At 50.4% G+C, this 27665-nt stretch overlaps 1 protein-coding gene across 1 annotated transcript; it reads right to left on the bottom strand.

Annotated features, from left to right (window-relative positions):
• Nucleotides 1-713: 713 nt before the first annotated feature.
• On the bottom strand, nt 714-27628 carry GPI (glucose-6-phosphate isomerase). Its single transcript, XM_058280149.2, has 18 exons — nt 27382-27628; nt 26237-26327; nt 25841-25909; nt 24203-24322; nt 19690-19773; nt 19433-19579; nt 18558-18629; nt 18035-18079; nt 16432-16485; nt 7543-7603; nt 7103-7146; nt 6838-6990; nt 5784-5913; nt 5558-5634; nt 2079-2207; nt 1778-1853; nt 1625-1691; nt 714-1517 (listed from the first exon to the last, which is right to left on the bottom strand). Exons 1-18 carry the CDS (start codon nt 27501-27503, stop codon nt 1394-1396), a joined length of 1665 nt encoding a protein of 554 aa, XP_058136132.1. The 5' UTR covers nt 27504-27628; the 3' UTR covers nt 714-1393.
• Between the last annotated feature and the right edge of the window lie 37 nt (nt 27629-27665).

Genomic DNA, 27665 nt, shown 5'->3' with positions numbered 1-27665 from the left:
TGTCAAGCCAGGTTAGCCTGAGAGAGTCTGTAACTGTGGATCTTCCTCTTGGCCTACAAACTTTTTCGTGCTTGCTCCTCTGCTGCAAAATGCCTCTGTTGGGAAAAGGACTTCATTTTCTATTAGCTGCAGTAAGAAAGGAGGTGAGTCAGCAGGGGTCTTAACAGAGCTTGACTGTCAAAGAACTTTCTATCTCCCACACAAACAAGAGGAGAGTAGGGGGCATTTACTTTTGGAACAAGATTAATAAATAAACACTTTAATAGAGATAAGAAGTACTGGCAATTTTTGAGTATTATTTTTAGTGGACATTTGAACTGTACGGTCACTTTCAATAGAGTATTCCTTACTTTGAGCCTTGTGGGTGCAGTTTGCTTTCTCCTTATAGGAACAGATCATGATTAAGCGAGGATTTCCTTTCCCTAAAGAAGGCATGAGACCAAGCCAGGTTACAGCTAGAAGTGGTGACCTAACGAGGATGGGGCAAAGAAAGCCCTGATGGCAGGGTCAAAGGAGGTGGGGCCGGCCGTGGCATCTACTGCCTCATGTCAGGGGCAGCAGTTTCTCCAGAGAGACTGTTCTACATCATGGTCTGCGGCATAGATTCTGGAGGCTCAGCCTCTAACCGACCCATTGATTGTGCGAGATACCCACCTATACTCTTTAAATGGAATTCCTTTCCTGCTTAATTGGCCAGAAATAAAACTAGTGAGTAAAAAATAAAAAGGTAGTTTTTATTTTGTCCAATGTCTACCTTGTAAAAGGAACCAAGAGATGCCAGTTACCCTCAATCTAGCCAGGACCCAAAACAGATATCTCACTGTGGTTTTAAAATTTATCCATTTTACGAGTGAACAAACATTTGATTCCTCCTAAGTCACAGAGGTGAGGAGTGAAAGGAAGGGGAGAAAGTATTTGAATACAGAGGCCAAGTTGCCCTCCCAGTTTTTATTTATACCCACTCTCTTCTCAAAGGACCGCCTCAGCATCTTCCATTCTAGACCCACTCACCACTTACAGTCAAAGCCTTGACCCAAGACAAGCATTCCTACCACAAAGCACCATTCTCCGGAAACAAGAAGCTGAGCCCACCACCTCCTCTGTGGCATCTTTATTTATTGTTCACCTGTGAGATGAACAATATGAACAAGGGTGGGAAAAGCGGCTGCAGTGAAACCCTTCAGCCAATTGCAAAACAGAGGGAGGGGGACATGGAAAGGGAAATGTGATTCCAGCCTAGCTCCCCTCAAGGGGCTTATGGTCCAAGCCTGCAACCCGAGGGCACTCTGGGCAGGAGGGGGTAGGACCATGCAGTGCAGACTGGTGAGGAGGGACGAGAAGGAGCAGTCACAACAGGGGCGGCCACTGAGCACGAGTTTATTGACTTCAGGCCTCACACATGCTGCTGCTTGATGAAGTTGATCAACCCATTGGTGGAAGAATCATGAGTAGTCACTGGGCTACTGCCATCAAGCTCAGGCTCAATTTTCTTAGCCAGCTGCTTCCCCAGCTCCACTCTGCCAGAAAGGGAAAAAGAATGGTATAACAAGGTTCCAGCATTGCTAGTGAAATCCAGGGGCCAACCCAAAGCATTCCCCATGTGTCCCTCGGGTCGGCAACTCACCCCCACTGGTCAAAGCTGTTGATGTCCCAGATGACGCCCTGAACAAAGATCTTGTGCTCATACATGGCTGCAGAGGGGGAAGACAGTACACGTGAGGGTTCTGCCAGCCCAGTCCAACCTACCCTGGCCTGGTACCTTTCCCTCCTCACTCACCAATCAAGGTTCCAAGAATGAATGGCGTGAGCTTGGTAAACACAATGGAGTTGGTTGGGCGATTTCCTTCAAAGACCTTCAGAAAACACCAAAGAATGTCTCCCAGTTAGTTCTGACTCCCAAAAACCCAGAATGAGGAACATACCCTGCCCCAGAGACTGGCATATGCAGGTCTTGAGACAGACCTTCCTACAGTGTAGGACAAGCCAGGTATGCCATGAGCCCCTGCCCTGACCCTTTGATAACCTCACCTCCCTAACTGTAGCATGCCTCCCCCAAAGCCCACTTCAAGAGTGCTGACCTTGTGCGGCAACAGCCTCTCAATGTCCTCCACACTCTTTCCTGCATCCTGGAGCTCCTTCCGGGCCTCATCAGTTGTTTTGCCCTTCATGAGGGCCTCAGTCTGGGCCAAGAAGTTGGCCAGGAGGATCTGACAAGAGAGACATCCAGTTACACTCAAAAGCACTGTCTGAGCCTCAGGCGGAGGAGACAAGACTGTCTGGCACTGTCCATTAGAGCTGATGCCAGCCTGGGCCAGGTCACCTGCCCTCCCTGTGTGCCTTCCTGGGGGTGACTGGGACACAAGGGCACACCTGATGATACCAGAAAGCCGTTAACAGTGAGAACAACCCTTTAATACACACTACTTGCCAAGGGTCTCACTAAGAACTTTACCAACATTCATCTTTTAAGATCCTAAGGGGGAGGGTTATCATCTTTCTTTTCTATGTGGATTTCCTCAAATCAATCATGCTTGGTCACAGAGTAGCAGAGAATAGGAATTCAAACCCAGGTCTTGTAACTCCAGAACATATAACTCTATGCTACTCTGTACCCCAAAAATGAGGCCCAATAAATGATTTTCAAGGACTTTGTTAGATTGTGAATTGGACAGTTTTCCCACTTGCTGCTGTAGTAGGCAGGACCTTGCCCCATGAACTTTGTCCCTTGCTGTTACACCTGCATGTGTTACTTGGCAAAAGGAACTTTACAATTGACACTAAGGTCATGAGCCTTAAAAGAGGGAGATTATCCTGGATTATTCAGGTGGGCCCCACATAATCACGTGGACCCCTAACAGGGGAGGAGAAAGGTAGAATTGTCGAGAGATACAGTGGAAAAAAGGGAGGAGAGAATCAAAGGCAGAATTGTCGAGAGATGCAGTGGAAAACAGGGAGGAGAGAATCAAAGCTTGAGAGGGACTCATCTGCCATTGCTGGTTCTGAGATGAAGGCAGCTACAAGTCAAGGCCTGTGGGTGGGTTCTGCTATAAACAAATACCTAAAAACAAAAAAACAAACAAAAAAATACCTAAAAACATAGAAGTGCCTTGGGAATTGGACAGTAGGTGGAGGATGGAAAAACGCTGAAGAGCACGACATATAAAGCCTAGATAGCCTCAGCAAGACTGAACTTGGGAGGACACTGCCAGGGAGGGCTCAGAGGGGCAACATGTTATGGACACTGAAAGAAAGGGGATCCTCGTTACACAATGGCAAAAACTTAGTGGAATTATGTTCTGCAGTTACATAAAAAGCAGAACTTGTAAATGATGAAACTGACATTAGCTGAGGTGATTTTCAGACAAAATGTTGAAGGTGTGGCCTGGATTCTTCCTGCTTTAAGAGGAGAGAAATAAATTGAGGGGAGAACATATTCAAACAAAAAGAAACCAGGGGGAGACGATGTGGGCCAGTGGTTGAGTGCTGGCTTCCCACATACGAGGTCCAGGGTTTAATCCCCAGCTCCAGTACCTCAAAAAAAAAAAAAATTAAAATGGTTAATTTTATGTGAAATATACCTCAAAAAAAAAAATTAAAATGGTTAATTTTATGTGAAATATAGCTCAAAAAAAAAAAAAAGAAACCAAGACTTGATAACTTGAGAAATTTTCAGCCTATCTAGACAGTAAAAGATGCTAAAATCAAGAGATTCAGGGGAGTAGGTGAAGCTCAATGGTTGAGTGCCTGCTTCCCATGTAGGAGGTGATGGGTTCAATTCCCCGTACCTCCTAAAGAAACCAACCGAAAAAAGAAATGAAATACACTGTCAGGAAAGTGGGTTCTAGAGAAAAACTGAAGGTGTGGCTGTGTAACCTTTAGCCAATACCTCAGAAAGATCAAGGGTCCCAGTATTCAGGCACAGAAAGGCTCCTGAAGGGGTTAAGGTATGACCTCAAACTAACCAGGGGAGCAGCCTCAGTCAGCTAAGCAAAATCCATAATGAGGCAGGATAATCTAGGAAAGGTCTTTGGACAAGTCTCTTGTCTAATGGAGTGAATTCCTGGGACATGCACAGGAGACTCACAAAGTTCTTGGGAATTTTATAGCAGCAGTAGTAATGCCAGATGGAACCGAAAGGGACAGAGTATAAAATGAAAGCAGGCTGTCAGATCCCCAAAATTCTATAACCAAAAAACAGGCTGACAAAAGTACTCAGCTGCAAACATGTGCTACTCTTCAGGAAAAGGGGAGACTGACCCAGAGGATGGAAGTGGGAGCCTACAGGGCAGAGCTGTAAACTGCAGGGATTACTGCCAGGCTTTGAAATCTAATGGCGTTTTGCCCACTAGATTTTGAAATTCCTTGGGGCCAATGCACCTTTTTTCTTTCAATTTTCTCCCTTTTGAACCAGAATGTCTATAACTTGTTATTCTAAGCTTATGCCACCATTGTATTGAATTTGATGAGCAGATAACCTATTTCTTCAGTAGCACAGAACGTCACCCATACCTGATTTAGATAATCTAGATAAGATTTTGGACTTGTCAGTTAATGAGATTTGGGTCTCTGAGCTAATGCTGTAATGGGTCAAGACTTTCAGGGATCTTGGGATTGGGTGAATACGTTTTACTTGTGGGATGAACATGAATCATGGGGAACAGAAGGCAGACTGTAACAGGTAAGATTTGGACCCCATGACTTTCACCTCTGCTATGCCTATTACGTAGCAAAAGGACTTTACAAGTGGGTTATGAGATTACTGACCTTAAAAACAGGGAGATTATCCTGGATTATTCAAGATGGACCAATCTAACCACATGGACCCTTGAAAGTGGAAGATGACGGTGAAAGCGTAAATCAGAGAGATGCAACAGCAGAGGAGGCAGGAGAGAATCTAAGCTTGAGAAGGACTTGGTCTGCTCTTGTTGGTTCTGAGATGAAGGAGGCTATGAACAAGGGAATGTGGATGACCTATAGAAGCTAAGCACAACCTCCAGCCAACAGCCAGCAAGGAAACCAAACTGGATCTGGGCCTGAAACTCCATGGCAATGAACCCTATCAACAACCTGAAGAAGCAAGGAAACAGATCCTCCCCCAGAGCCTTTACAAAGGAACACAGTCCTATGAGATGCTAAGCAGAGATCCCCTCAGACCTGCTCATCTTCTAACCTCTGGAACCTATGAGATAATAAACTGGTATGTGTTTTTTGTTTTTTGAGGTAAAGGGCTGGGGATTAAACACAGAACCTCGTATGTGGGAAGCACTCAACCACTGAGCCACACTGGCTCCCAAGTTGGTTTCTCATGTGTTTTGCTTGTTTGTTTTGTTTTTAGGAGGCAACGGGAACCAAACCCAGGACCTCCAGTGTGGAAAGTAGGTGCTCGAGAGCTTGAGCCACATCTGCTCCCAACAGATATGGTTTTAAGCCACTCAGTTTGTTGTTAGATTGTTAGGTCATCAGTAGAAAACTAACTCAGCTGCCAATCAATGCATCAGGTCTTAAGAGATTTGGGCATGATGTGAACCTGAGAAAGTATGAGGATAAAGACTCTTACCTTGTGATGCAAGCCCTTCCGTATTGGGTGCTGGGTCTGGACCGGGATAAGGAAGTCACAGGGGATTATCCTGGTGCCTGTGAAGAACATTCTGGTCACCTAGGCACTCACCCTGGCTCATGGGAGCTATCCACACAGTCTACAGGAGAGTAGTGACCTAAGCGAGACGTCTCTGCTGACGGCCTCCCTCCCCTGCACCACACTGCCCAAACCGTATGGGCCCTACCTTGGTGGATGAGCTGGTAGAAGGCATGCTGGCCGTTGGTCCCTGGCTCCCCCCATACAATGGGGCCTGTCGGGTGGTCCACACGGGTGCCAGACTTGGTGATGTACTTCCCATTGGACTCCATGTCACCCTGGAATGGGAGGGGAATCCAACCATTTACCTCCAAGTCTGCCCCTCCATGTGCTGCTCCCAAGCCCAGATGCACCAGGCACACCCACCCTGCCTTAGCCCCATGAGATGGACATGCACGTGTGTGTGCACAGAATCACAAGCTTTCTGGCTTAAACTACTCTACACTGGGTAAATGGTGGTTTGGAGGCCAGGAAGGACCTCTTAAAGGTCACGAAATCTTTACCTGACTTCTTTTTTTTTTACTTTTCTTTTTTTCATTTGCTCTTTTAACTGACTTTGTGAGGGAAGGGCAGACAGGGGCCCAGAATGCATCACCGTTGTGGGCTGTCATCTCAACTGGACACACTGGGCCTTGCAAAGCCACCTGGACCTGGTCATGACAACCCTCACCAAGGCAGCTAAGACTAGGAAAGACTTGATCTCTCCTTTAGCTGTTGGAGAACTCTGCTGTGCCTACTATAGGAACCCAGAGCCTACAGGGCAGGGAATGGGTTTGTGCCAACAAAAGCCTGACCAGGGATGGGGCAGAGGGCTCTGAGTGGCCCAAAGAGGTGCCACAGGTGTGTAAAATGTTTTCCTGGAGGTTCCAGGGCCAGGCAGGCCATAGGGGTCCCATCCCACCCTATGGCAGGCATGCAGAATCAAGTTCAAGAAAGAAGACACATGTCCTGAGCCAAGCCAGGATCCACCTGGCCAGAGCACAGAGACAGCCAGTCAGTCATGCCCCTCACAAGTGGTCAAATTCGGCTCAAAGAGACACAACAGACCACCAATAGGGCTCACCATGAGATGGAGAGCAAAGATAGGCACTGGCCATGTCCAAGGACTTGGGAAAAGGGTCCCTGGAGAAGCAGGAGCCTGGGATGGTGGGACCCCCTCCCCAGGCCCTGCTGACAGTAAGGCCTGGCTTGACAGCTGGTACCTGCTGGAAATAGGCAGCAAAACGATGTAGGTACTGGTCATAGGGCAGCATGGCCTGCGTCTCACACCCAAAGCAGTTGATGTACCAGATGCCCAGCAGAGCCAGCAAGACAGGGACATTCTTCGCCAGGGGCGCTGTGCAGAAGTGCTGGTCCTGAGACAAGAGCAGGGTTGGGGGGAGCTGAGCAGCTGCCCAGGAGGCAGTGAGGGAGGCAGCGGGACCAACACACACGTCTCTGGCAGGAAACACAAGCCTCAGCACTCACCATCCAGTGAGCCCCCGAGAGCAGCTGCTCGAAGTTGTCAAAACCTGCGACACAAAAGCAGCATCAACAGAAAGGGCTGGGCGCTGCACCCTCCTGGCAGCAGGCACAGCTTCTTCTGGAAACAGGGAAAGGCCGAGGCCTGCAGAAGAAAGCCTTTCTAACCAGAATGGGCCCTGAGCCTAAGGGCAGATCTAACTACACCTAGAAGAGAAACGAAGAGGACTGCAGGCCTAAGGAGCAGACAGAAAGGCCAGCCTGCAAGTCAAAAGAAAACCTGGGCCTTCCCTTCTGACCTTCAAGAAATGTTTTAGCTAAGGGCAGAAGGGCCAGCTGGCCTGATGGGAAAGGTGTTTGGGGACACAAAACACTCCCACTCCTGACCTTAAACTGCAACACTGTGCACCTCAGGCAGGGGTTGTAAGAAATAGAAACACACTCACCCACGTGCAGGGCAATGGAGAGTCCAATGGCTGACCACAGCGAGTACCGTCCTCCGACCCACTAGGAGAGACAAGGGAATGTGCTGAGGAGGGGTCGGCACACCCCGCCCGCCCCCCTCCTGCCACGGAACTTGACCCCTGGGAGCTCTGCTCACCCACAGGGACAACTCCGAGGACCTGAGCCTGACCCACCTCTGAGAAGCAAGACAGCAAGCCAGGCGCAGGCAAGTCCTTGGGCTGCACCACAGAGTGGACTCCATGCAGAACTCTCAGAGCCACAGGCTCAATGGAGACCTTGCTATGGCTGGCCCCGTCTCCTCAGGCTGCACAGATCCAGGTCTCCTACCTGGCCCACGCCCATGGACGGTGACAGACCCAGAGCCTCATACCTGAGTCTGGCTCTGCCTCCTCGGACACTGACAGACCAAATGCCATCTACCTGTGCCTGGTCCAGCCTCCTGAGACCAACAGTTCCAGCACCTCTCACCTGGCCCTGGCCTTTTCTCCTCAGACACTGATAGACTCAGAGCTTCCTACCTGTGCTAAGGACCACCTCCGTGGATACTGACAGGCTACACGTCTCCTACCTGGGCCTGGTCAACAGCCTCCTCAGACACTGACAGACACGGGGTCTCCTACTTGTGCCCTGCTCCCTCCTCAGACAGTGGCAGACATGGAATCTCCTACTTGTGCCCTGCTCCCTCTTCTCAGATACTGACAGATACAGTCTCCTTACCTGTGCCCAGCTTCAGACACTGATAGAGACATACCTGTGCTGAGCCACACCTCTTCGGTCTGCACAAACACACCCAGCACCTCCTGTGCCTGGCCTGGCCTCCTCAGACACTGAGAGACTCACCATGTCCTCCCTGGCCCAGCTCCATCTCCTCAGACCAACAGACTCACCCTTCTTTTCTGGCCATGGTCCCGCCTCCTCAGACAGTGACAAACCCAGAGCTTCATACATGTGCCAGGACCACCACCTCAGACTCTAACAGACTCAGACTCATACCTGTGTCTGGCCCAGCCTCCTCAAACAATGACAGATTCAAGCCTCATATGTATACCTGGGCCTACTTCCTTGGATTATGACAGTCCCAATATTTCTTACCTGCATCCAGCTTACCTCCTTAGACACTGACACTGATCCAAAGTCTCAAACTGGGCCCAACCCACCCTGCCTTGGATAGTGATAGACCCAGAGCTTCCTACCTGGGCCCAATCCCACCTCCTCAGGCTGCACTGACAGATCCGAAGCCTTGTACCAGGGCCTGGCCACCTGAGACACTGGCACACCTGCCTCATACCTGAGTTTGACCCATCTCCTCAACCTCAGCCCAGAGACACACCTAGGCCCACCACTCGTTCTGTGCCTCCTCCTGCTATACTTGTAGACTCAACTTTATACAAAGATCTCATCAGAATCTTTAGAACTCTACTCTCAATTTCCTAACAAATATTTATGGAGTACCACATGCCCTGCATAGGCAAAGGAAACAACCCAGCGGTGGAGAAAGATTTAAGAAACCATGCCAAAAAATGTGACACTGAGATACAAGTGCGTGGAAGAGAGTACTATACCAAAACTGAGTACAGGGAAACAGAGAAGAGTAGCACTCCTGTGACCAGAACAGCATATGCAAAGGTACAGTGGCAAGAGCGGCCATTCTCAATAGTGGAGAATTAATGGAAAATGATCTGAGTGAGTTAAGGTTTCAATTTGTCCAAGGACAGTCCAAGGCTATTACCTTTCAGGATTAGAAGAAAAGATTCATTATACACAATGGCTGCCTCAGGGCACGATTCCTTAATTCTCTCCAGGAAGCCTACTGAGAGGGAGGATGCATAAGCACTGGGAAGCATCACACGGTCTAGAAGAGGAATAAGGACCAGGGGGTAGAAGTTAAGAGCCAAGGCTGGAGGACCAAGAAGAGTCTGTGGTTTAGGTAAGAGTGGAAGAAGGAAAACAGCTTAGGAGGCCCTGGTGGTCTTCCAGAGACTGATGCCACCTGGAAGGAGAAGTGGGGAGGAGATACAGAAGGGGGCTGGCTTTAGAAAGGTTCCACCAAATGGGATGGATGAGAAGAACAAGAGAATCAAGTGTGGCCTAGGGGCTTCTGGCTTGGGCAATGAAACAGACGGTGAGACCCTTCACCTGGAAGGGGCCTGGGTTTGGGGGAGCCTACCTTACAAGCACAGTTCCACAGACCAAACCACACCCAACATGGGCTCTCAGATGCACCGACAGACTCAGTTCTAATCTGACCTGAGCAGAACACCACCCCTCAGACCGACAGACTCCAAGCTGCTCACCTTGGCCTGAGGCCAGGCCCACAGACCTCGCTTTTCTGAGAGCCCAGCAATGTCAGTGTTTAACTTGGGACTCAGAAACCTCAACCCGCAGACCTGGGCCTCTAGATCTCACCATTACCCACAACAGGCCTCTTGGAACTTACAGACTCCTCTGTCGGTTCAGCTGTCTGTTCCTCATGTGCCCCAGCACCCCAGACCTCATCTTCTCTAAGCAGGTATAGTCCTACCTTTCTCTTCACTTGGGCAACTCAGACCCCAAGCCAACCAGCCCCAAATGCCACAGGCTGACCCTTGGACAGGTTATGTATGGATCCCCAAGCCTCGGCAACACCCTGAGCTTTGAACACATCTGACTAGGGTGCTGAGAAACCAGGTGGCTGTCCTACCGGATCCTGAAAGGCTCCCCACACCCCACCAGGCAGACCCAGGTACACAGACATGTAATGACTCTGGCTTTCCCTTGGTGAGGGCCCACACTACCCACCTGATGTACTCGCTCGTACCACTGAAGATCCCACGTGGGTCTGACCCACCTCCTCCAGCCTCGCCAACCACATCAATTACTCATTCCTGGGCTAGACCCTGTTCCACCCGCATCACCTAACCAAAACCCACATATACCAACTTGTGCCTGAGCCTGGCTGCCAAGAACCCACCTAAGACCAAGGTCATACACATCTGCCCCATGGTCCCTGGATACACAGACCTTGCTAACAGCCAGATAAACATACCAGTACTGGACACAAGGCAAAGTTCTTAACAGGGGAAACCGGCTTTGCCTACCTGTGTCTGATTCCAATGCCTGTCAGAGACCCTCTCCAGACATCTCAGGGGATGGACCAGGCTTCACATACCTGTCTGTGCCTAACCCAACTCTTCACACCTCAACTGACAGACCCAAGTCTACCTCCCTATGCAGAGCTCAGATTCCTCACACCTTCCTGAAAGATGCAGGCCTGTTCACGTAGGACTGACCATAGCTCCAGGCTATATCTTTTATCTGACTTGGCTTTTCATGTTTCACAGACAGATATACCAACACCTACCTCTACTTAACCTTGGCACCAACAAACTCACTGAGGATCCTTGGACCTCATCAGACAGGAACATCTCTGCATACCTGTGCTCCAGAGACCTCACCTGAGATACATTTCAATGTACCTGAGAGTAACCCATGCTCCCCAGGCCTTACCTCCAAGACCCAGGTCTATATGCCTCAGCCAGAACTATGTGCTCCAAGGCCTTCACCTGCAAGATGCCAGTTGTATGTACTTCTAGCTCCAAAGCTCTTGCTTGAGAAAGCCATGTCTACTTACCCTTGTCAGACTTGGGCCCACAGGCCTCTATGACAGACTCACAGCGTTCTGCCTACCTGTAGCCCAGGGTCACAGTCCTGACCTGAGAGGCCGCTCTACCCACGTAGGCTTATCCCTGGTTCTTCAGGCCTTGCCACATAGACCAAGGAGCACATATCTTTGCCTGAATCCAACTCCTAAAAGGGCCAACCACCTTATGGCTCAGGTCTCCCCAGGAGAAGGCAGCTAGGGGTCAGCTCTACCTACTTCTGCCTGACCCTGGCTCCTTTGACCACACCTGGCCAACTCTACCTACCTGTGCTTGACCCTGGCTCCTCAGACTACACCCGACAGGCCAGCTCTACCTACCTGTTTTTTGTGTTTTTTTTTTTTAAATTTTTTAATTGTATTTTTTTAAAGATATATACATCACAAAAAATGTTACATGAAAAAATATGAGGTTCCCAAATATCCCCCACCTCCCACTCCCACCCACCATTTTGATCCTGCTCCTCAGACCACACAAGACCAACTCTACTTACCTATGTCTGACCCTGGCTTCTCAGACTACCTAACCGGCCAGCACTGTCTACCTGTGCCTGACCCTGGCTCCTCAGACTGCACCTGGTTGGCCAGCTTTGCCTACCTGTGCTTGTTCCTGGTTCCTCAAACCATACCTGGCTGGTCAGCTCTTCCCATCTGTGGTACCCTGGCTCCTCAGACCATACTTAGCAGGCTAGTTCTCCCTACCTGTGCTTGATCCTGGCTCCTCAGACCACTCCTGGAAGGCCAACTCTACCTACCTGTGCTTGACCCTTCACTCCTCGGACCACACCTGGCTGGCCAACTCTACCTACCTGTGCTTGCCTATGGCTCCTCAGACCACACCTGGAAAGTTAATCCTACCTACCTGTGCCTGACCCTGGCTCCTCAGACCACACCTGGAAGTCAATTCTATCTATCTGAGCTTGACTCTAGTGCCTCAGATGCTCCTGGCGGCCAGCTCTGCCTACCTGTGCGGGATCCTGGCTCCTCAGACTGCACCAGGCTGGCCAATTCTACCTACCTTTGTCTGACCCTGGCTCCTCAAACCATACCCAGATGGACAATTCTACCTACTTCTGCTTGATTCTTGGCTCCTAGACTGCACCAGGCAGGCTGGCCAGCTCTGCCTACCTATGTTTGTTTCTGACTCCTCAGACTATACTTAACTGGCCAACTCTACCTACTTGTGCCTGATTGTAGCTCCTCAGATGACATCTGGTAAGGCCAACTCTACCTACCCGTGCTTGACCCTTGGCTTCTTAGACCACTCCTGACTGGACAGCTCTGTCTACCTGTGCCAGACTCTGGCTCTTTAGACCACTCCTGGAAAAATCAAATCTACCTGCCTGTGCCTGACTACAGCTCCTCAGACCACATCTGAAAGTCCAACTTTACCTACCTGTGCTTCACCCTTGGCTCCTTAGACAACTCTTGACTGGACAACTCTGTTTACCCATGCCAGACACTGGCTCCTCAGACCACACCTGGAAAGCTAACTCTACCTACCTGTGCTTGACCATGGCTCTTCACACCACACCATGAGGGCCAACTCTACATACCTGTACCTTACTTTAGTTGCTCATCCAAGACATTGGTCCTTCTTACCTGGGCTTGTCTTTGCCCTTTTAGATCTCATTAGACAGAACCAGTTTTATGAACCTGCCCAGATCCTGGATCCATGGACCTTACCTGGCAAACCCTACTCTATGCCTAATTCATGTTCTTCCCACTTAACGGATTAAAGGATACCAACCTGTGATATATACAGATGTCACACATCTTACCTCAGAGACTCGGTTCCACATAATTGTGCCTGACCACAACTGCTCAGACCTCACCTGAAAAATGGAGTTCTACCTATCTCTCTTGACCTCACCTGAGAGATCCAAATCTTCTCCCATATGCCCATCCCAGGTCCTCAGACCTCAACCTGGAAGACCCAGCTCTGTTCACCTGTCTTTACCTCACATCCTTAAAAATCGTCTGAGAAATCCAGCTCTTTCCAGATGAGCCCAACTCTGCTCCTCAGGCCTCATCTGACAGATCTGCTCATTTACCTGTGCCTGGCCTCAATTGAAGGATCATGGCTTTTCAGTTCAACCTATCTCTACTTGCTCTTGGTTTCACAGATGTTACCTGATGCTCAGTTCTATCTACCTGTGCTTGATCCCAGCTCTACAGACTCAGAAAACAAACCAGGGCCTGACCTCAGTAGCTCAGAGCTATCTGTGAGATCCAAAAGTACAAACCAATGTCTCTCCTCAATTCCTTAAAATCTCACCTGATAGACCTGGCTCTTCAAACTGAACCTGGCAGGCCACCTCAACCTACTTGTGCCAGACCAAGGATTCATAAACCTGGATAGATACAGTTCTCCGTTCCTTCACCTGACTCGTGCATCACCACAGCCATTCAGACTCAGACATCTCCCAAACACATAGTTCTGACCTGGGCCCAATCGTGGATGTTTTAGTCCTCACTTGTCAGACCCAGCTCTACCTATCTCCATCAATCTTTGGCTCCAATGTCCTTACATGACTAATCCAGTACTACATACATCTGCCCAACCCTGGCTCCTCCGATCTCACCTAAGAAATCCAGTTACATACAATATTGACACCAGCTCTCGAGACTTCAGAGAAATGTAGCATTATAGACCTTACTTGACAAATTTCATTATACATACCTACTTTGAACAGACGCTGTCCTTCAGAAGTGACAGATTTCTAGCTACTTACCTCACCTAAGGGAAGCCGGGAAAAGCCAAATGGTGCCAGTGTTTGAGTGACCTGGGCCTGTGATACTTCACCATGGGGACATGGGTCTCCAAACCTTTACCTACCATGAGCCTCTCAGACCGCACATCACAGAAATAGCTCCTCAGTCAGTTCACTCATCTGTGCTCTGCCTGCCCCAGCTCCCCAGTTCTCACCTTTTATAACCAAGTACAATCCTACCTTTTCCTCATCTAGGCTCCTCAGACCTCATCCCAGTCAGCCCCTAATGCCACAGACCACGCCGTGGACTGGCAGGGTCTCCAGGCCTCTGGGACACTCTTGAGCTCTGCACATCACACTTGGTCAGGATGCCAAGAACCAGGGGCTGACCTTGACTGAAGGACTGTCCCTGCCTAATCCTGAGCCCTAATCATCTGATTTGAGCAACCGGCCACCCACTACATAGTTCTGGCTTTTCAGAACTGGTCAGAGAAAATCCAGTGCATATACCTGTCCCAAGCCACAGATCTAAATCCCTCATCACACAGAAACAGGTTTAAATACCTGTAAATGATTTTCATTTCTCAACCTTTACTTAACAGAACTGTCTCTAAAAACCTGTGTCTCCTCTAGAATTCAGACCTTTACCTGTCCCACCCCTCCTCTTAACTCACCTGAATTTGTCTTGGCTCCTCCTTGAACCTCAAATATACTTAGTTCTGGCTCCTCCTTGGACCTCCCCTGGATGTATCCTGGCTCCTCCTTGGACTTCAGTAGGCAGAATCAGCTCTCCAATGCGTGCTGACTCACTCTGGCTGACCCCAACAGACCCCAAAATTCACTACCTCACTGCTACCTGATCCTGACACACAAGGTTGCCCCTGACTGATGCCAGCACACCCAGCCTCACCACTTATACATATCTCTGCCAAGTTGGACTCCTCCGATCTCCCTTTAGAGCCAGCACTGTAGACCTATGCCTGACCTAAATCCTCTATCTCGCCAGAGACCCCAGCTCCAGAAATGTCACCTGTACCTGACCTTGGCTTCTCAGACTTCATCTTCTGGATTCAGCAATATATAAACAGCCTCGAGGCTCAGAAAAGTCCCTCCTCCAGCTGCTGAGGCATGAATGAAATTGCCCAGGAGGCCGCCGCACTGCCCTCCTCCCTGATCTTGCAGGCTCGCTAGGAAGCCACAGCCCTGAGCCCAACTGTCATTCCTCGTCCTTACCTGGGAGATCTGCCCCTCACCCTAAGACACACCTCAACTCATGCCTCCATGCTGGGCAGCCACAGACGATGACAACCCAGACCTGGGACACAACCCTGCTTGGCTGGGCTCCTTGGCTGGCAGGAGCACCCCGCATTCCTCAGCATCACCTGCTCAAAGCCCCTTCTTCCTTTATCAGGCGTGCATCATTAGTTAGAAGCTGCACAGTCTCTCTACACTGGATTCCTCATCTGTGGCACAGGACGAGGAAAGAGATTTGAGTGACTCTTCTCAATTCTTCTAAAGATGGTACATAACTAGTCCTGTTCTAGAAAGAAGTTAACTGATTACACACAACGGATACCCTGGAGAATGAGATTTAACTTTTTACCAGATCACAAGAATAAAAGGAATTGAAAGCTTTCAACATAAGGAATTCACATCTGTGGATGCTGCCACAAAAAAATAAAAATGAGAGCCTCCAGCCCAAAGGCCAGGAACAGCTCCAAAAGGGAAAAATCCCACAATGCTCTCTGTGGTGCACCTGCTGGGCATGGTTAGAGCACTGCACCCACACACCCAGCCACGCTTGCCACACTCACAGCACCCACACCACACCCTGCACCCCAAGTCTTCCTGCAATCCACAGCCAGAGCCCAAAAGTTCATGCCAACAGGTACTCAGGCAAGCCTGCAAGGAAAGCTCCTGTTAATTGCTCAGCACTAGCTGAGTTCATGTGATTGCCTGTCACTACAGAGGGGCCAGCAGCTCTGCCACGTGAGGCAAAGTTGGCTCTGCAAACTGCCTGGGCAAAGCCCCACCCAGTCCCAGACAGGGCCCCACTCCTCCTCTCAACTTCCCAGGTCCACCCAGGCACACCTCCTGCCTCGCCCTGCTCCTTGACCTTTACAGACTGGGGCTGCAACTCAGAGAAAGGTCATCACTAAGAATAACTCACATCCTCAGCTCAGTGAGGGGTTAGGGGTGGCTCCAGTTACCCTGAGGGGTTAGGGGTGGCTCCAGTTACCCCACAGTGGGGGCTGCTGGCAGGTACCCCGCCCCAGGGAATGTTAACCTGGCTCTGCAAGGTCTGCTCCGCCCTTGGGTGGAAGTTGAGCCCTCATCCTGGCTGGGCTGCTCTTGCCCCACAATCTCTATAGGGGCCTTTCTGCCTCTCCCAAAGCCAGTCTGCAGCAGGTACCCCATAAAAACTGAGCTGACCTCACGGGTCCTCATCTGTGCCTCAAGGGTAGTGAGTTGGCAAAGGACACATAATTCACCCACCATAGGAAGTGCCTTTTACTTACATCCCAGAACTCGAACATATTTTGAGGATCAATTCCAAACTCCTTCACTTTGACCTAAAAAGAACAAAGGAAAAGGAGAAATGAATCTGTTAGCTCGATGGCCACAGGTGGACAAGAACAGCAGCCCCAGGATACAAGGATCCATGCCATACCAGCTCTATGAGCTGGAGCAGCCTCTGAGTCAAGGGTGGGGATGAGGATCTGCCTGTCCCCAAGGTCGGACACAGATCTACTCACCTGCAGCATGCTAGCCACCCTGAGCCTGTGAAGCCCTCTGGCTGAGGGGGCTGGACAACCGGAATAAGGACCTGCCCCACACAATTTGGTCTACAAGAGCCACTTCCTGGGCTCATCAGGGATACCAGACAATAACCTCCCAGGACATGTGGGATCCTGAACCTGGGCTGGAACCTGAGAAAGGGCCATGGGCATCTCGCAGGACACTTGCCCAGCCATTCCCATATCTTGGATGGTTACTGCCTCTAGGAACACCTGGCACTGGTCTTCAGGTGCCCCAGCAGCCCATCCCCTCTTCCCCATAGAAGGAGAAACCCTATTGACCAGTCTGAGATCTACCTACAGAAGGCAGACAGTGAGGTTATGATGAGCCAGTCTCAAAATGTCCTCCAGTGTACCCATGGCAGGTCAGCACTGGAGGCAGGGGTCAGGGTGGAGAGGAAGACCTGGGCGTGGTTCCCAGCTCCGATACAGCTTGGCACAGCTCCCAACGCATCGCAAGTGCTCAGCGAGGTTTACTGGTGCTGCTGTTCCCGGAGCATCCGTGGTTTGCCTGCTGACCCACCTTGCCTTGCACAGCCTCGCAGCCAGAGCAGACCGTGAGAGCTCACAGACAGGTGACCCCAGTTCTAATCCTGACATCATTAACTTGTGCAATCATTCTCCAGGGCAAGACACCACATCCCCTTGTTTGGCTTAATGTCCATATGCAAAATATGGCAACAGAGCAAACCCTGTTGTAAACAACAGGCTACAGTTAATAGTACAACAGCAACATTCTTTCATGAATTATAACAAATGTACCACATTAATGCAAGATGTTAACAGAAAGATGGTACATGAGGAAAAATACATTCTAATGTAAATTATAAACTATAGCCAATAGCACAATTTTAATATGTTTTCATCAATTATAACAAAGGTACCACACTAATGCCATGTGTTAGCCACAGGTGGGTATATGGGAATGCTGTACTTTTTACAGTTTTTCTATAACTTACAACTTCTCTAATTTTTTTAAAAGAAAAAAATAGGATGCACCCCCTCCCATACCCAGCTTATCTGATCTGGGGAAGGGTCAGTGGCAGAGGCCCAGAGAGGTCAGGAATGTGGAGAGCTCTGGACATCATCTGGTATGAGATGGGATTAACATGATCCCACTGGCGACAAGCCCCTCATCAGGGCTGCAGAAGTTTTATGGGTGGACATAGAAAAAGGAAAGACAGTTTGCAGTTTCTGCCCCTCTTAGGCAACCAACCCTCTGTCCTGTCAGTCAAGTCAAGATCCCCCAAAGCCGCAAACCGTATCTTGGCTCATGTATTCCGAAAAGGCCATGATCCACGGAGGTAGTTACATGGGCACTTACCGTGTTGGTAGACAGGGCAACAAAGTGCTTCGCAACTGCAGAAGGCTAAAAGAGACAGAGCCGAGTTACGCCAGACCCAGCCCAGAGAAGCCAGCCAAGGAAGTGATTCCTCCCTTCACTGGAGAAAGCAAGGCCCCTCACGGGGCTGACTGTTCCCCTGTCCTAGGTTTTTAGGCTGAGAGACAAGCCTAAGTCAAGGTCCAGGAGGCCGAGGACCAGAAGTCAGCCTGGCCACGCCACTACCCTGTGCCAGGCCAGAAGTCCTGCTCCTGAAGGGTGTGGAGAGGATCCTGCAGGGTCAAGGGGCCTTCAAGTTTGGTTCCTGAAAAATAGTCCTTAGCCAGCCAGAGCAGGTTCTGTCACATTTGGTGTGTCTGGGGACAGGTGAAGGAAAGGCAGGCACCAGAAAGGCTGCCTTCTGCTTCCAGCCTCAGGGCCATCCTTGCCCACCCCACTCTACCAAGCCCACATGCTGCCCACTGCCTGCCAATCTCCTGCGCCAGACGCCCATCTACACACTCACGTCCTTGGCCGACATGAGGAGCCACTCCTTGGCTGTCTCTGCATTCGTGATGGTCTCCTGGGTGGTGAAGGTCTGCAGGCAAGAGGGCATAGCAGTTAGCCCCACACAGGTGTGCACAGCCTGGAGCCAGGGCTTGGCAGCTGAAGCCCCGGGGCCATTTCACAGGGAGCATGCACGTGGGTCAACAGCGGGTACTCTATATCAGGGTTGTCGCACCTCCAACCCAAGTGTCCAGAAAGTCACAAAGAGTAGTTGTGCTGGGGGCAGGGGCCTGGAAGCAGCAGCATCATCCTGATTCAGGATGTTACAACCACAGGAAAGGGAACCCTAGTAAGAGCCATATACCTCCAACCCCCATGCCTTCTCCACAAGTCAAAGGTCAGGAGGGCACCTCCAGAAAGGGATTGCAGCCACACCTGGTGCTCCCTTCAGCCCAGGCTAAGCTGTATCTCAGTATATTCAGATGTAATTTTTAATATTTTATTTAGAAAATAGGGAAAAATGACAAAAAAACCACGAAATTCCAGTATTATCAGGGCATGGCTCTGATAGGAAATCGGGAAGGGGCAACCAGCAGGGCCAGTCAAAACATGAAGACAACTTCAGGTTGAGCACAAAACTTCCAAGTGAGTGGGTGTGGCATTAAAGCAAAGGTTCAAATCGACTAATCTGGGCTTTCATCAGCGAGAAATAGGGAAAGGATGAACTCAGCAGTATTTGCTGCCAGACAAGGCAGCTGTGTTGACCAGATCCACAAAGCACAACTCACTCAGAACCAGTCTGGAGGGTCCAATGCCCAGGGCAGGGGCAAAACATCCACTCCCCACCCCACCCCCTCACACGGATGGGGAGGCAGGCTGTGTCGGGCCCCGTACCTTGGAGGCAATGATGAATAGAGTGGACTCGGGGTTCAGGGAGGCCAGGGTTTTGGCAATGTGGGTGCCATCAATGTTGGAGACAAACCAGACCCGGGGACCTCCTGAAGAGTACGGCTTGAGGGCTTCAGTCACCATGAGGGGACCCTGTGGGGAGACACAGCATCACAGAACAAGATCTCAGGGTCCACAAGAGGCAGGGCAGGAGACAGCCCAGGACCAGCCCCTCAGCCCATCCCAAGGTAGCCCCTCCTCACCAGGTCAGAGCCGCCGATGCCAATGTTGACTACGTCTGTAATGGTCTTGCCCGTGTACCCCTTCCAGTCACCGCTTCGGACCCGCTGGGATAGAGCAGAGACACCATCAGCCCAACCCCTGCGGGCGAGCTGCTGCTCAACAAGGTCATGACTTGTGTGTTCTTGCTGGTTCAGTCCCAACTTCCAGGCCCTGGCAGGGACCAGGGTGGGAGATCTCAAGCGGGCAGACATCCCCAACTGCACAGTACCATTGTTAGAATTTGCAAAACAAGGGTGGAGTCTCAGCCCAACTTGATTTATGTTGGAGACTGAGAGATGTGACGCCACTGTGACTCGTCTGTGCCAAGGACAGGAATATAAGACTTGCAGCCAACTCCAAATGGATCCGCACCTCCTGGTGATCACACCCCTGTACACCTTCTCCACACTGAACAGGGCTGACCTGCACAACCATTAGGATATGGGGAAATGATGGAGTGGACTCCCAAGGCCAGATCATGAAAGATCTTGTAGTTCCCGCCTAGCTCTCTTGGACCACTCACTTTAGGGGAAACCAGCTGCCATGTTATGAGGATACTTGGAAAGCTCCAGGAAGAGGCCCATTTGGCAAGGGGCTGAGGTTTCCTTCCAACAACCAGCACTGACTTACCATCTGCACGTGTGAACCAAATTAGAAGGGGATTCTTTAGAACCAAGCAAACTTTCAGATAACACTACTGGTCAACATCGTCACTACAACCTGAAGACAGACCACCCAGATAAACCACTCCCAAATTTCTGGCCCAAAGTAACTGGGTAAGATAATAAAGCTTACTGCTATTTTAAGCCAGATTTGGTGTAATTTGTTATACAATAGATAACTAATACAGATCTTAGTACCAGAAGTAAGGGACTGCCATGATAAAATAAAATAGATGGCCGAAAGCCAGGACTTTAGGGAGTTAGTAAAAGTCTAAAAAACACTGGAAGGGATTGTTAGCAGAATCCTGATGGTCCTCAAAGTGGCTGCTGGTGTTGATTTAAAGCAAATGTTTAAAGAAAACATCATTTAAAGGAAAATGGAGAAATGCAGGTCCTCTTATGTAGTGGTAGAAAGTTTAACAACACTGCCACCTGCATTAGTCTGGAAAGTAAAAGACTTATCTGTTATGATCTGTATGATTTAGCTAAGGAGAATTTCAGGTTGTATGGAAAGATGTGCCTTGTTTCTTGGTACTTAGAATAAAATGCAAGAGAAAATAGGTAAAGGAAGAACTTTTAAACAAAAGGACCCAGTAACTGTTGGGTTTGAAAATTCCCAGCTCTCCAGACAACAATTGATGCTAAAAGGCTCCATGGCAAAGTTTGGGCCATGTCAGTAGGACGTTGAGTCTCTCCGCCCCCTTGGTGTGCAGGGACTCACAGAGAAAATAACATGGCAGAGGAGACAGTCAAGAGTTCTTTTTCTGATGCTGGAGCCCCAGGAGGTAAATACACAGAAGAAGAACACAGAGGAATAGAGATGGCTCCATTGACACAGGAGAGGCCCCAGGAAGATGAAGAGCCTATTTGTCTACAGCTGACCTTGTGGAGGGAGCTGAGCAGCTAAGTCCAGAGAGAAATAAGCCCCAGGAGAGAGACAAGACTTATCTCAGCCTACAACTTATACTGGAAGAAGCTGGGACCAAGGAGACTTAAGAGGAAGAGGAAGCCTGAACCCTTACAGAAAGTCAGCAGCTATCTTGCTACAACATGTGGCAACAGACTTTGTTGAGGGAAGTAACTTATGCTCTATGGACTGGTAACTGTAAGCTTCTACCCCAAATAAATACCCTTTTAAAAGCCAACAGATTTCTGATACTTCGCATCAGCACCCCCCTTTGGCTGACTAATACACATGGCTTTCCCCAAACCACAAAAACCTATCAACTTTTATTTTTCCTTAGTTATCAACTGCCCTGGCAAAATTTCCATCAATACCAAAAGATAAAATACGCCTCTCTGCTTCCCAAGCCTCAGTCTCATTGCCAAAGGTTTGTTATAAAATATCCCAGAAGGGAAAAAAACGTGTATATTCTTAATATGACACACACCTTTTATTTGACCAGATGAGGCTTTATGACACTGGCAGTTTGTGTAACTTCCTTTTCAACTTCACAGTATACCTTGAGCAGTACAGCAGGTTGGTCCACTGCAGCTCCTTCACCGCTACCACTGCACAGGACTGCACCATGAGCATACTCTGACTTACAGATCCGTCCCCTGATAAATGATCTTGGTTGTTTTGGGTTTGTGCCTCTACAGTCAAGGTCGCAGTGAACATCCTATCTTGGCAAATTTTAGAGAGCACAGCCATGGGGAATATTGCTCATAGTGGGACTGCCACCATTCAGCTGCTTTTTATTCTTTATTTTTTCGATTCCAATGTGGTAACATAAATAATAACCATTTTTAAGTATACAAATGCAATTAATTACATTTACAATTGTGCTAACATGACCATTATCAAAACTTTTTCATTCACCCCAAACTCTGTACCCATTAAGCAATAACTCCCCACCCCCACCTACTTCCTGTTTCCATGAATTTTCTTATTCTAGATATTTCATATAAGAGGAATCACCCAATATTTGTCCTTTTGTGTCCAGCTTATTTCACTTTAATGTGTTCAAGGTTTATCCATATTTTATCACGTAACAGAATTTCATTCCTTTTCATGGTTGAATAGTATTCCCATTGCATATCTATAAAACATTTTATTTACTCATCTGTCAATGTACACTTAGGTGATTTCCACTTTTTGGCTATTGTGAACGGTGCTAATATAAACACTGGTATACAATGCATCTGTCTGAACTCATTTTCAATTCTTTTGCATCAGCAGTTTTTGTTGAACTATAAATACCCCAAAGGTCTGAGTCAGGCACTCCAGCTGTAAGGGAGGGCTTTCCTGTGAGCAGAACCCCAAATGGCCAGTGCCATACCCTCCACCTGCCTGCCTGAGCCCACAAAGGCTAACCAGAGCACCAGGCTTCCAAGGCTGGAAATGCCCCACCCACACCCAAAGCCCATGACACAGACTGACTGCCACAAGGGATAGCTATTGGGATTCCACACTCTCCTCATCACATCAAGTCCCACTCACATGGCTGCCGGGCGTGTAGGGTCCATGCCAAGATTGCCACCTCCCACCCAGGGCTGAAGACGGCTCTTGGCCAAGGCAGCCAGACTATAACCAGCCACACTGAGGGCCACTACTGTCAAGGATGAGTAGTGAATGGTCACAGTCTACCAGAGCCCGGATGATCACACTCAGAACATGTCCATACACACAAGATGCAACACACCACCAGAGACCATTCTTGTATTTCAGGCTTGAGCAATGTCTGGCCTGCCATTGCAGAATCACCTCGGGGATCAATAGTGAGTTTAGCAGCAGCTGATGTGGGGAAATCTGTCTGGTTTGGAGTAACCCCTTACACACACACACATGCACATGCGAAAAAAGGAAGAGGCAGAGTTATATGCACTGATGCTGACACAGAGATACTGCTTCTAAACAGACGAGTGCTCAAGATAGGTATAAAATGAAACCCTGGGGAAGTGGATGTGGCTTAAGCAGTTGAATGCCCGCCTACCAAACAGAAGGTCCCAGGTTAGGTTCCCAGTGCCTCCTAAAGAAGAAAAGCAAGATGGCAAGCTGATTCGACAGGCTGGCACAGCAAGCTGATGCAACAAGATGACACAACGAAGAGACACAATAAGCAGGGAGTAGAGGTGGCTCAAGCTACTGGGTGCCTCCCTCCCACATGGGAGGTCCTAGGTTCCCGGTTTCAGTTCCCACTGCCTCCTAAAAAGAAGATGGGCACATAAGAAACTGACACAGAGAGAAGACAGCGAGCACAAACAATGAGGTGGGGGGAAAATAAACAAATAAAATAAACCTTTAAAAAAACAAAAAAAGAAACCCTGTGCATGTGTGTGTGCATTTCAGAGAACAGATACGTATGTGCAGAACATGCATATGCAGTTTCTGAAAGATTTTACAGGAAACTTTACAAAGGCTGCCTCTGGAGAGTTGGCTGGGGTCAAGGAACTTGTACAACATTCATTGTATCTTGTAGACTTGGCAATAAAGCCACAAAACAAAGAGGCCAGAGAAGAAAAAAACAGTCTCCCACGACCCCACCACCCAGGGGCCTCTTTTCCATTTCAGGCCTCTGCCACCGGCCAGCTTGTTGCCATGAGCCCACAGATGTTCATAATTCCATTAAAAGGCTGTCCTGCTGCTGTCATTGGGGGCTCCCTAGAGCAGGGGCAGGGTAAAGTCAGACCTCAGCAGAGACTCCAGAGTCATGCCCAACATTGTGGGATGGGGGCAGCATGGCCCAGGGTCAGCAATCATAGATGTCCCCATCTCAGGCTGCTATGAGGCCTGCAGTTCTGCTTCCAAGAACAGAGGAGCCCCCACCCCAACCCTCCGATTTGTGAGTATACACACAATTGAGGAATATTCAGCCCAGTAGCCGCTTACCTGGCAGAAAGACTTCATCTTTTCCAGGACCCTGTTGACCTCCGGCATCACGTCCTTGCCGTTCACCAGAATAGGCGTGTTTGACCGGTTCCGCAAGGCAATGTGCAGCACTGCCCGGTTCTGGGGACAAGAGTCAGAGTGTGATGATTCCCACTCCCAGGACAGCCATGCCCCCAACTGAGCACAGCAGTATGGCCCTGAGTCACCTCTGGCCTCTGTCCACTGGACATGCAGACCCTGAGGTCTCAGTGCCACGGTCGCCTACTGAGAACCTATCACACGCTTCCGGCATTAGAGGCTACTCCAGGACCCTGAGCAAGGCAGGGCAGGTGCTGCCAAGGGAATATGCTGAGGGCAAGTCCCAAAGGCCCAAAGGTGCTCATGGCATGAACAGTCAGAGAGAGGAGGACAGAATGAAAACAACACACACACAGTGAGTGGTAATGACATAGGTCAGAAACAAGAAGAAGAAGGAAAAAAAAGCCTTCAGAGAACCCAGGGTTCACTCAGCTTAAAGTAAACTCATCTTCCCAATGAGCTCCCCTCCAGGCCCACCATGCAGGCACCTTTCAAAAAGTGACCTTTATGGGAACCTCTTACTTTTTTAACGTAACATTTTATGTGATCTATTTATCTCAAAAACAAAAAAACAAAAAAAAGGACAATAAAAAAAAAGGTAACTAAAAAAAAAAGTAACCATGGCCGCTGGCCTGTAGAGCAAGGCAGGAAACTCAAGCTGCCCTTACCATGCAGCCCCATCACTTCCAACTGCCAGAAACCAAATTGGACCCCAAGTCTGTGACAGGTGCTGGGCAGCAGGCCTGGTCATGTGACTGAAACATCCCCGTCAAGCTGAAGCCAGGACAAGAGTCCTTGAGGAAAGCAGATCTAAAGACTTCAGGTGAGTGAGAACGGGATGGTCCTGGGACACCAACCCAGCGAGAGGCTCATGAATGTGAAAGCTTTATGCCAGCCCAGCTCCCTTCCAGAAAGGCAGCCTCGCTCAGTCTTGCCTAATAGTGCAAGCCAGGTTGAGTTTGAATTCCAGCTCTACCACTTTTAGCTACAACACCTTAGATAAGTGACTTCACCTTTGAGCCTAGGATTCCTCTATGCAAGAGAAGGACCCTAACATGGCCTGCCTCTCTGGGTTACTGTGAGACCTTAGCATGCTTCCACGGATTCCATAGCAAGTCAGGAAACAGAACCTCCAAGGCATGAACTTACTGCTTCTTATTGGCTCCTTGTGCCGAGAAGGTTGGGTTATTCTGACCTCCTATTCTCTTTTCACTAATAAAACTCACAGGAAGAATCCATCAGCAGAACCAAGTTCTCTAGGGAAGTGTCCGAGCCAACCTTGAGCTGCCCTCATCCTCCAGGTCTGAGATGTGCTCCTCCCTGGGCAGACACCTGGATCCATTTCAAGAACCTCACCAGACCCAGACTGCCAGCGTCCAGGCAGCCCCACCCTAAGGCTGTGCAACCAGCCTGAGGAAATAGGCCTGCAGGCCTCTCATTAAGCAAAAGCCTTGCCTAAGAGAAAGGAGGAAGCCACAGGGTGATGCTGCTAACAGTCAGGTGAATCTCAAATGAAGGAAGAGGCCCTGGCAAGACCCAGGGTCCATCTGGCCTGCTCACCTCAGTGAAGTTGATCTTTTCGCCTTTGAACATGCGTTCCCGGGCAGCCTCCACACCCCTGGACTTGGCCTGGAAAAAGAAGACACTGAGACTTGGCCCCACCCACCAGAGTCACCACGGTCCCCAGGCCCAAGGCTCAGTGCTACATCCAATGGCTGCAGCCTGGCTCCCCTCCCCACATTCTGAGAGGGTCTGATCAGATATCAGGCACCAGGGCCCCCTTGGACTCTGCACAAAACTTGGGCCAGGGGCAGATGCCCAGAGCCCTGTATAAACACAAAGGCAGTTACTGAGGTCTAAAGGAACTACAAATGCTCAAGGACCCAGGCTCCCAGGAACCCAGCTCGCCCAATCCACCATGGGTCACAGATCAAGCCTCCCAAAGTAGAATGTTACCAGCTTCACCAGCATCTCCATCACATCCTCTGTCACCAGGTTCTTGGAGTAATCCACCAGAACCTGCCCATGATTGGTGTTGAGAGTCAAGCTGTGGAGAAAAGACAGGGGTGAGGCTTCTGCAGGTCTCCCCAGCTCCCCCACCCCCCACCAGAGCAGCAGAAGCTGCTTCGAGAACGGCTTCCTCTGGGCCACATCCCACATGGGCTTCAGCTGTCACCTCCCCGTTCACCAGGCTGTCCTACAGCAGCAGCACAGTGAAAGAAGTCATCCTCATTGGACCACCAACATTTGGACCCTGGGTGAAGAGCCATTTCTCTACTAAAATTGGGCCCCCTGGATGGGGAGACAGCAGAGATTGCAGCTCTCCCTTCTCACCCAGAGAGTGAGCTCCCCCTCCCAGAGCTTCCACTTAGAGACATTTCATCAGGCACTTACCCGGATGACAGGGCTGGCCACTGGAGACTTCCAGTGCGGAGCCAAGAGCCCCCACGCACGAGCAGCAGTGACCAGAGAACCGCTGAGCCCCATTTCTGCCCCCCTCCCCCCCAAATTGCCTCCAACTCCTTCCCATCTCCCTCGTTCTTAAGTCCCCGCACCTCAACCTCTTCTGCGGCAAACACGCCCCAATACCGCCACCCTACCACCAGGGCCAGCAGCCTGCACACGGTCCACAGCCCGTTCACGGCCAGGAGCGGAAGGAGGCAGCAGCCCTTTCCCGCCGCCTCCTCATAATCGCGGGGGAATAAGTCCCGTCTCAAAGGGCCGGTGGGGGTGGGGGACAGAGTTTGCAGGTGGAGGGGAAGCCGAGGAGGAGCTCGTTCCTCCTCCTGACTAAGCAGACCCGGACCCCAAAACTCCGGCGAACCCTCCTCCCCCCCGGAACCCGCGTCAAGGAGACGTCAAGGACGAAGTGCGGTCTGGACCCAGCCCGGTAGACGACGACCCTCGGGCTCGCCGCCCCGGCCGCCCAGCCCCGGCCGTGCACACCCCGAGGCCCGCACACCTCGAGGCCCCCGCGCTTCGGCCCGCACCTCCGCGTCCAGCTACTGCTCCCGCGCGCTCCGACGCGGCGCGCCCAGATCCCGGGTCCGCGAGCCGCGGCCCCCAGCCCCACCACGCCGGCCTCGGCCCCGCGCGCGCACCTGAAGCGGCTGAAGCGCTCCTTGTCCGAGTCGAAAAGGAGGCGCAGGTTGAGCTCGGAACCGTGCTCGCGGTGCCACTGCTGCAGCTTCTGGAACTGCGGGTCCTGGGTGAGCGCAGCCATGGCCAGTTGGGAGCCCTGACTCGGACGTGCGTGGAAGAGGAAGAAGGAGCGGCGGCGGCGCGCGGCGAGCGGGGGCGCGGGGCGCGCGGCGGCCTTTATGGCGCAGGCGCCCGGCCCCGCCCCGCCCCGCCGGGTGCCCGCCCGGAGCCCGGCCCCGAGGCT

Source organism: Dasypus novemcinctus, chromosome 18, assembly GCF_030445035.2.
Source record: "Dasypus novemcinctus isolate mDasNov1 chromosome 18, mDasNov1.1.hap2, whole genome shotgun sequence".
NCBI classification, from domain to species: domain Eukaryota; kingdom Metazoa; phylum Chordata; class Mammalia; order Cingulata; family Dasypodidae; genus Dasypus; species Dasypus novemcinctus.
Note: the sequence above shows the minus strand (reverse complement) of the source record. Positions and strands in the feature narration are given on the sequence as shown.